This window comes from Trichogramma pretiosum, unplaced genomic scaffold (genome assembly GCF_000599845.2).
Source record: "Trichogramma pretiosum strain Unisexual culture from Peru unplaced genomic scaffold, Tpre_2.0 scaffold32, whole genome shotgun sequence".
Classification (NCBI taxonomy): domain Eukaryota; kingdom Metazoa; phylum Arthropoda; class Insecta; order Hymenoptera; family Trichogrammatidae; genus Trichogramma; species Trichogramma pretiosum.
Genome location: NW_019641641.1, coordinates 468,455 through 477,884, shown reverse-complemented (window position 1 = coordinate 477,884; position 9,430 = coordinate 468,455). Strand labels below are relative to the sequence as shown.

The 9,430-nt window shown below is 31.0% G+C and overlaps 1 protein-coding gene across 2 annotated transcripts in view; it reads left to right on the top strand.

Moving 5' to 3' along the window:
• The window catches only part of LOC106652366 (myosin light chain kinase, smooth muscle-like), a 29,135-nt gene that overhangs the window by 1,865 nt on the left and 17,840 nt on the right, over positions 1–9,430 (top strand). For both annotated transcript variants that reach the window (XM_023459741.1, XM_023459742.1), the window contains exons 2-20: positions 24–360; positions 457–675; positions 765–854; positions 955–1,293; positions 1,691–1,863; positions 2,184–2,286; positions 3,306–3,469; positions 3,548–3,769; positions 3,830–4,083; positions 4,147–4,310; positions 4,394–4,664; positions 4,739–4,993; positions 5,185–5,317; positions 7,713–7,881; positions 8,051–8,096; positions 8,172–8,307; positions 8,475–8,631; positions 8,796–8,924; positions 9,006–9,362. In XM_023459741.1, the coding sequence (XP_023315509.1) occupies positions 24–360; positions 457–675; positions 765–854; positions 955–1,293; positions 1,691–1,863; positions 2,184–2,286; positions 3,306–3,469; positions 3,548–3,769; positions 3,830–4,083; positions 4,147–4,310; positions 4,394–4,664; positions 4,739–4,993; positions 5,185–5,317; positions 7,713–7,881; positions 8,051–8,096; positions 8,172–8,307; positions 8,475–8,631; positions 8,796–8,924; positions 9,006–9,362 (3,718 nt within the window). The remainder of the gene's footprint in view (positions 1–23; positions 361–456; positions 676–764; positions 855–954; positions 1,294–1,690; positions 1,864–2,183; positions 2,287–3,305; positions 3,470–3,547; positions 3,770–3,829; positions 4,084–4,146; positions 4,311–4,393; positions 4,665–4,738; positions 4,994–5,184; positions 5,318–7,712; positions 7,882–8,050; positions 8,097–8,171; positions 8,308–8,474; positions 8,632–8,795; positions 8,925–9,005; positions 9,363–9,430) is intronic.

Sequence of the window (9,430 nt, the reverse complement as noted above, 5' to 3'; positions counted from 1 at the left end):
GTACATTATGATGAATTTTTCAGCGTGGAAGGTGTCCATCATTCTGTACACAATTAACAAATAGTACCGTAGCTGAAGGTTCTCGTTTACGGTTGATATGTACTACAATTGGAATGCCTGAACCAGAAGTATATTGGACGAAAAATGGAGATCGAATTCGTCCTGGGGGTAGAGAAAAAATTAAATATGAAAATGGTATTGCAACATTAGAAATTTCACCGGCTGAATTAGAAGATGCAGGTTATTACACTTGCATTGCAAAAAATTTAAAAGGACAAGCATTTACGGAAGCTACCGTCAGGATATATTCTGTTTATCATACTTTATCTACTGAAACTACATCGAATCATTTTTTGAGAGGTAATAATCTTCTAGGAATATATTGATAAATTGATAGAGAGCTTATCCAATTATAGTAACCTAAGAAATTGAATGTAATTGATTTCATTTTTTAAGAAAAACTGAATCGATCAAATGTGAATACTTCACTTCAGTATGGTTCAAGAGTTCGATCAACACCACATCTTCCTTATTTACACGATGGTGAAACTTTTCGAAGTGATGTGTATAGCCAAACTTCAAATCAGATGCATCGGTTAGATTCATTCACTGCCATTAGCAATCAATATAGAAGTAGATCAACAGCGCATAAAATATACGATAAATCCTACAATGGTATTTATATTATACAGCTCATAATTATGAAAAATAGTTGGATTATTTTTTAACTCTTTATAATTGATATTTCAATGAATACATTACAGTTGACACAAAACTTCCCCAAGTATCTAGTGTACTTACTGATCATAAAGTACCTGCTGGGGGAACTATTGCACTGCAAGTGGAAATCAAAGGTATTCGAGATTTATTTTTTATAGTTACAAATAAATTACTTATCAATATAGAAATTAATTCAATAATAATGAATTAAACCTTATTATTTCGATTTACAAGACCGATTCATTCCAAATGTAACGTGGTTACGAAGTAACGGAGAAAGAAAAGAGATAATTTCAAGTCCTAAAGCTAAAACTTTTGTCGAATCGAACATTTACACGCTCGTAGTTCCAGAAGCTACAGAATCAGAGGCTGGAACGTATGTTTGTAGAGTTAGTAATGCATTTGGGCACATCGATACTAGCGCTACCATTGAAGTAATTTCTTCCAATAAAATTGATGACTTTGTAAAACCTGCAATGTTCGTTTCGCGCCCTCTTGAAAAATTAATGCAGGTTATTGAAGGCGAATCAGTATCCATATCTTTTAGAATGAGTGGAACTCCAAAACCTCGAGGTCAGAAAAATAACTTTGATATATTATTAATTATAATATAATTATAGGATATCGCGCTTTAGAAATAGACTTTTATTCTTAAGGACGCGAAAGAAGTCAGCTCAAAAATTATAATCTGTTTTCTAAAGCTTCTAGTGCATATTTCTTAAAAAAACTGCACTTTCATTTTTATTCTTTAAGGAACCATAGAATATTTTTGAGTAATAATATCTAGTAAAACTGAAATTTGATTTTCAAGTTGGCTTCATCATGCTTTAAATTAATTTTAATGGTTTAGGTATGCGTATTCTGTTTTGCATACCACGTCGTAATATTTTTTAAAAAGTAAATGTGCTTATTTTCGCCGATTTACATATACTCCTTCATAAATTTGATTCAAAACATTTTTTATTTTTAGTTACATGGATGAAAGGCTTAAAAGATATAACAGATGGGCCGCGTTCACACAAAGATATGATTGATGATTATGTTCGATTAAGTTTGTCCAGAGTCACTTTAGAAGATGAAGGTACTTATTGTATTCTCGTCAAGAATTGCTACGGATGTGATCGATTTTTCTTCACATTAAAGGTATCTTGATATAAATATGTATAAATGAAAGCTAACTTTTCAGGGCTTGCAGGAAAATTTAAATCGAAAAAAAGTTATTCAGCTTTTATAAAGGATTTTTCTTCCCATTTCAATAGCAATTTTTAAAATCCTAAAATGTTGTTTTTTTCATATACTTCACGGGTTAAATTTTTTTTTAGTTTTTTAGCATGTTCTGTAGTCAATTAATAAAAATGTAAAGAAAAATCCTGTGTTAAAAATAATAACAATTTTTCTCATTTTAATATTTCTATATAATATGCCTTCGAGAAAGTTTATTTTAAAAACGTACTTATTTAAAGCTTAAACTACGAGCAAGATCTCTAACGCCGACCGCTGAAAAACTGAGTTTATCAGAGCATTTATCCGATATTCACTGTAAAGAGCTCCAGTCTTATCTAAAAAGTAAGTTTTTTCGTTAATACTTAAAATGTATATCGATTATGTTTCCTCTGTTTAGGATACATGTATAATGTATAGTACATTGTACATCAGAGTATACATTTTCATTCATAATTACATCAAATTTTAAATTTCGTGTAAATAGTAATCATCATAATATTGCGAACGATCAAATGAAAATCAAATTTGCAGCATATTTTCTATACAACTTCCCCACAAAGGAAGCTTTGAAATGGATTCGAAATGCCAATAATTACTAAAAATTTTCAAAGCGTCCTCAAAATATTAACGACTACCTCCTAACTTTGTTTAATGGGTTTCCAAATATTATTACCAGAAAAAATCAAAGAGTATCAAAAACGTGAAAAAAACGTCAATATAAAACCCAATATAGCGTAAACTCGTCAAAAATAGTATGTTTTCATTCCACAACGAACTGATGAAATGTGACATTTTCCACAGCAATTTTTATAATTTGAAAATAAACATTATTTACATTAACTTTTTTTCGATTCACAAAGAGGGTAGACCAGACGGATTTTAATAAAATGCCTTGAAAGAGGTCAGAGTAATAATATATCAAACTAGTTCTTATTCCTTGTATACGGAAACACCCCTCCAAACTATTTTTACCTATCTTTCCCACCAACGACTTGTTCTATTCAACTCCCTCGCTATGTTATTTCGAAATTCAGTGCATAAGAGTCAATCGCATTTGCGGCTAAACGTTCAAACGGTCAACTTTTGAAATATACTCTATGTAATTGTACAATTTAAATTTCTAAATTTAATTTAAAAGTTGAAGTTATTTCATAAAATTTTAAAAAAGTAATAAAATTCCCATTGCACACGACACTCTATGAGTTTGAAATATCAACAAATCAGTATATAAAAAGATTAAAATTTAGAAAATGAAACTCATTTATATGAAAGTACGATTACATTTTTGGACAAAAAATTGCTGTGAATATATTGTGCAAATTTGAAATAAAATACTACCTATTCTTTTAAATATTTTGAAGATGTTCCTGGGCCAATCAGTAGTGGACCTATCGTCGTAGATGGAGGCAGAAATTGGCTTTCACTAACTTGGGGTAAAACTGTCCAGCGAGGACCAGCTCCAGTTATTGCTTACCGAGTAGATGCTTGGCAAATGGGTGAAGAAGGCGGTGCTCGATGGATTGAGGTAATAATACTTTTTATTTTTATTAATCATAATATCATCGCTGGATCTGACGGTATAAATTAAATTGAAATTTGTCAGCTTGGAGTCACACCAATAAATTCCTTTGATGCGTTTAATCTTCGGCCGGGTGGCGAATACAAATTTCGAATAACACCTAGAAATCGTTACGGTTGGGGTGAATCTGTTACAATGAGTGGTTCAGCTACAGTATGTGATAACATTGCCATACCCGAGTTTACGAAAATTCTTCCTGATCAACTAAAAGCTTTGATAGGTTCGACTGTTCAATTAGAATGTGAAGTGAGTATTTTTTTAAAAGGTAATATTGTAGAAAATAATTCTTATTCAATATATGATTAGGTACGAAGTGATTCAAAGTATATCGTGAAGTGGTTTCGTGAAACAATAGAAATAGATTCCAGCTTAGATTATCGATATACTGTACATAATGAATCAAATAAATGTTCTCTTACTTTGAGCAACATACAAGAAACGGATTCAGGTAGATACATCTGCGAGGTTTCAAATAAAGCTGGCCGAGTATCATCGTATGGACGAGTACTAGTCGTTAGCGATCCAAAAATTTTGAATGCCGATGTTTTTTTAAAGAAAAGGTTAGTTAGCATGCTGATTTATTATAAAAACGGATTTTTGATCACATTTATTTTGTAAAACAGGTTTCAAGATGGGTTCACGGAATGTGGACCTCCACAGTTTACAATGAGACTAAGAGACAGAAGAGTGCAAACTTCATATCCTGTACGGTTGACGTGTCAAGTCTACGGAAGCCCAGAACCAGAAGTAATTTGGTTGAAAAATGGACAAAGAATTTCTCCAACACGTTCGTATTTTAAAAAATTATGCATTTTTTTATAACATCAAGAATATTGTCGATTATATTACAAATTTTTTTTTAATACACAGCAATACATTCCATTTATAAAGATGAATCACATTTTCATACACTTGAAATTGCTCGCTCAAGTTCCGATGATTCGGGTACCTATTCTGCGTGTGCCAAAAACAGCAGCGGTTCAGTATCTTGCCACTGCGAATTGGTCGTCGATAAGGGAATAAGAGCTTACATTGCTCCCCAATTTTCATATGGTCTAAATGCAGATTATGCAGTGAAAATTGGTAGTGAACTCAGGCTAACAGCACAAGTCGAAGCTTATCCTAGCGTTGGTATAGTATGGTAATTATTGCAAAGTCAAGTTTAACATATTGATAATAATGTATAAAACGTAATCAATATTCCTTGAACTTTAGGCATCGCGACGGTGTGCGTTTACGTCCTCGAAGAACCTCCATTATGACGCTAACGCATGATGGCACTATTGAGTTACTTTTAACCAAGGTAACAAGCAGGGATGCTGGAGTTTACACTTGCACAGCGACCAACGAAGTTGGTAAAGTTGAAACGTCAACAAGAGTATCGATTCTTGATCCTGACGATAATGTATCTTCGAATATGAATAATGTCCAGCCACATGTTATCATAAATCCTCCAGAAAATGATATTCCGTAAGTTTCAAAATAATAAACTTATAGTATTCATTATTATCATACCAATAAAGATTACGCTAATGCATGCCTACGTCGATTAACATTAAATTTCCAGAAAAAAAATGTATGACAAGTTGAAAACAAGTTTAATAAAATTCATCGAACAAATGTTTTTAAATGAAATTCATGTTAACACTTTTTATTTAAAGATACTCCAAAAAGCCTGAATTCTTAACGAAGCCCTTGTCAATTGAATCAGAAGAGGGTGAAACAGTTGTAATCCAGTGCGAAGTTGTTGGTGATCCGAAACCTGAAGTGATGTGGCTGCGCGATTTCTTGAAGGTATACATTAATTTTTTGTCATGAAAAGAAAAAGATGAACCGCTTTTTATCAGCCTCGTGTGTTAAATTAACAACTGCTACTTTATCTAATTTAACATCTGCTATGTAAATTTTTTCAAATTTTAACTTTATTTTATAGTGGAATTTAGAAAAAAGAAATTCTATAAACATATAAAAGAATGCAGTTTGGTTAAATTAATCAATGAAAATATTTAAAATCGTTATAAAATCACCTCTGATACTACTTAAATACTAGTATTAGTTTTTATGATAAATAAAAATTAACAAAACAATGATTCAAAAGTGAAAATATTATGATATAATTTATGTAGTAGAGACACATTGGCAAGCTTTTATTAGACTTTAAAGTAACTTCTTAATTCCTCACTTAAATTCACTTTAATAGTTTATAAAATAATAGAAATATATAGCAAAAATTGTAAAGAACAAAACCATCGTAAATATTACGTGTCAGCTACTGCAACAGAGTGCTACATCACGTAGAACCACGCGTACAATTTAGGTCAAGGAGTTGCTAGTTCACGTTTAAAACGAGAAAAATAATCATATTCATTATGCCCGTATTGGGTTAATTTTCTAAGATCGAAACTTCTGAGCTGCCAACTAAGGAAGCTCTTTGCGTCCTTCACTGCTTTCACTTTTATCAAAATTAATAATAATGATGGTAGATATTACAGCCACTGCATAGTCGTGTTTTTTAGTCGTGTTTTCGATCAGATTTTTTAATACTTTTATTTCAGATTTTAAATAAGCATCTGGTCACTCAACTTTGCTTTTCCTGAAATCTATTTGTAGGTAGCACTCTTGAAAGTACTGTCAATGAAAAAATAAAAATGAATTAGTTATATTATAATTGAAGTGATAATCTTATTGGAGGAAGATGAAACGAAATTGACCTTCACTGATGAGATGAGCTTAACATTAATATGCGTAGGTGCTCTTGTCGACCTTTAGAAGTCGCAAAGTATTACCTTATACATACGCTAACAAGCTATAGTTACATTTATGTACAATGATCTAACAATAGGTAGAGACTCAAAAGTAATATTTAGAATTATTTTTTGAATATTTTTTAAGAAGGCTACTGATCGTTTATAAACAACTCAATTAAAAAATGTTCACCAGTTTTGCTTAAAATAGATTATTATTATTTATTTTAACAGGTGTGAGTAGATCCATAAATCAACGTACAGAGTCAAAAAATCATATTTTTAGCAATTCCAAGTTTGTCCATTAAAATTACAAAAATTGAGTTATAGATAAAAATACTCTTGCGATGTGGAATATTCATTTATTTTATAACGAAGCAATATTTCATATCTGCTTTAAAGTAACGTCTAAGCTTAAATCATCTATTTTTTATATAGATATAAATGTCAAATGACAACAAGCCATAAAACCTAGAGTATTTATTCTTTATAAAGCAGCGAATCAGAACGTCATTATCCCCACAAGCGACTATTCGCTTTTTTGCAATCGACTACGCGTCGTCAAATCACCCACATTCAAGCAGCTGATTCAGTTTTACTTAGAACTCGAGATTGATTGGCAATGGTGCAAGTGTCAGTGTTTTCATTTTTTTTTAAATAATAATATAAATATTATAAACAATAAGCAAGTACATAAGTTTAGAACTTCAATCTTTTTCAGTCGTACTATAAATACGATTTATGTTGTTCTTATGTGTATATTCGAATCATTATTCATTTTTTTCTCGGTTGCACGTCATATAATAATCTTACATTTGAATAGTTCTCAATTGGAAGTGATTACGACAATAGAATGTTTTGATGAAAGACAAAAATATTGAGGCATTGTAGTGATGAATAGAATTATCGAATGCTTGAGAAAGTATTTGTAAGTTCGGTATTATCTGCAGTATTGATGTATTTTGTTATACAAACTACAACATTTTACAGATAAATACTCACACTGATATGTTAATTATATTAATTTCCAAGATAAATATTTTTAATTGATTGAATTTGATTTTCATTTTAATAAAATGATACATCGAGGACAAATTTTTTAACAATTTTTACCAAATTACTAATTTAAATTTTTTTAAGACTTATATTATAATTATATTAATTGACATTGAAAAACAATTTTGACAAAAGCAAAATTGTTTGTCTGCAACAGATAGAAAAATTCTGCGTAGAATTAATTAAATTTTAAGAACTAAACTCAATATTAGAAAGACATCGAAATTGATTGGCAAAGCCCGGATGTATTTTTTATTTTTTTTTCATAATCAATCCGAAAAAATGATCAGAATTCGTTTTTTGACGTACTGATGCCATAAAAATCTATTTGAACGAGAACATTTTTTTTCCTAGGTTTTATTTATTTCTATGGTTATTTTTACTTGCAGCCAGAGTATTATCGAGACGCACCTCACTTTCGATGTATTGGTGTGGGGCCACAATACCTTCTGGAAATTCCTCATGCTAAATTGGAATACACCGGCACGTACTCTGTACTAGCGAAGAACAAACATGGTGAAGCAAAGGCCGTGATATCCTTACAGATTTATGCTAAAGGTACCTACCGTACTTATAAAGTAATTTAATCTTGCAGATATTGTAATTCTGTATAGTATGCTGAAAAATTACTGATTGCAATGTTTGTTTAACAAAATTAAAAATAAACAAATACAATTTAAAAAATAAAAAAATTTTTCTACATCAAGTAAATATCTTACATTTTCAGGGCAAGGTAAATGTACTACAATGGATCAAAACCGAATTAAAACAGGGTGAGAATTAAAAATCTATGTCGAACAATTTAATCAACTATTAGTTAAAGCTTCAACTAAATTTTTTTCAATTAGCGATGTCATAAGTGTCCCAAAAATTAAAAGACCTCTAACAGATATTCGTTGTTGCGATGGCGATGCAGTTACACTAGATTGTTCAATTCATGTACTCAAAGAGCTTCCGAGTATACGATGGGAAAAATTTGGCAAAGTAAGTAACCCCAATCATACTATTTGTATTAGAAAAAAATCATTTGCCACCCATATTGATTTATCATTCTGTATCATATGGTTTCAAAGTAAGAATTTCTAGTTTTTGTTAGAAATGTGTTGTGTTTTTTCGAGTTTTTAATTATTTTGAGATATTTCAATTTGTAGGCTATTGCGTTAGATAAGGATTTCTCGACACATTTTGATGGCGAATCAGCTAAGCTTATCATCAAATATGTTTATCCAGAAGATGAAGGAGAGTATACTTGTATTTTTAGTAATGAGCTGGGAAATGCAATGACATCTGCATGCCTTATTGTTGATGGTATGAAATATTATTTTTATGTATTAAATAAATTATATTACTTGATGATTTATCATATTATTATCAAGAATTTTTGAATTCAATAATTATGCCATTTAAAGTTAGCTGAGATATTCAGAGAAACACTTTACTCGACATCCTTACTTAAATGAAATCTTTTACAGTTCCAGAAGGCAAAGAAAATACATTGAGTCGCACTCTCGTTACAAAGCCACAAGGGCTCAGATCGGTTAATTCTACTCCAATGTCAACGCCTAGGTCCACCCCAGTTAGGAGTTTATCTCCAACATCAAGTTAGTATGAAGTGTAATCAAATTTTATTCATATTAATAAAAAAACATGAGATAAATTTAATTCAAAATATACTTGGATAGAGAGCCGCAATCTGAAACCATTGATTTTGCCAAGAGCAGTAGATAGAATGAACCTCACAAAACGTAAACCAAAAATATGTCCTCCTAAATTCTATTCTATACCTCATAATAGAGTAGTTGAAGAGGGCGAGACGGTTAGATTTCAATGTGCCGTATCTGGACATCCTCTACCTTGGTGTACCTGGGACAAAGACGGGCAACCATTAACTAATTCCTCAAGAGTGTCCATTACAGAAAAGGACGACATACGTACGGTAGAGATTTCCGACGTTCATTTCGAAGATGCGGGATTGTACCGAGTTACATTAGAAAATGATGTTGGAAAGACTGAAGCGACCGCTCGTTTAGAAATTATTAGTAAGTAATAATTGTCGAGTTTTAAAATTTTAAAATTTTAATATTAAGTTGAGATAAATAATTAAAAC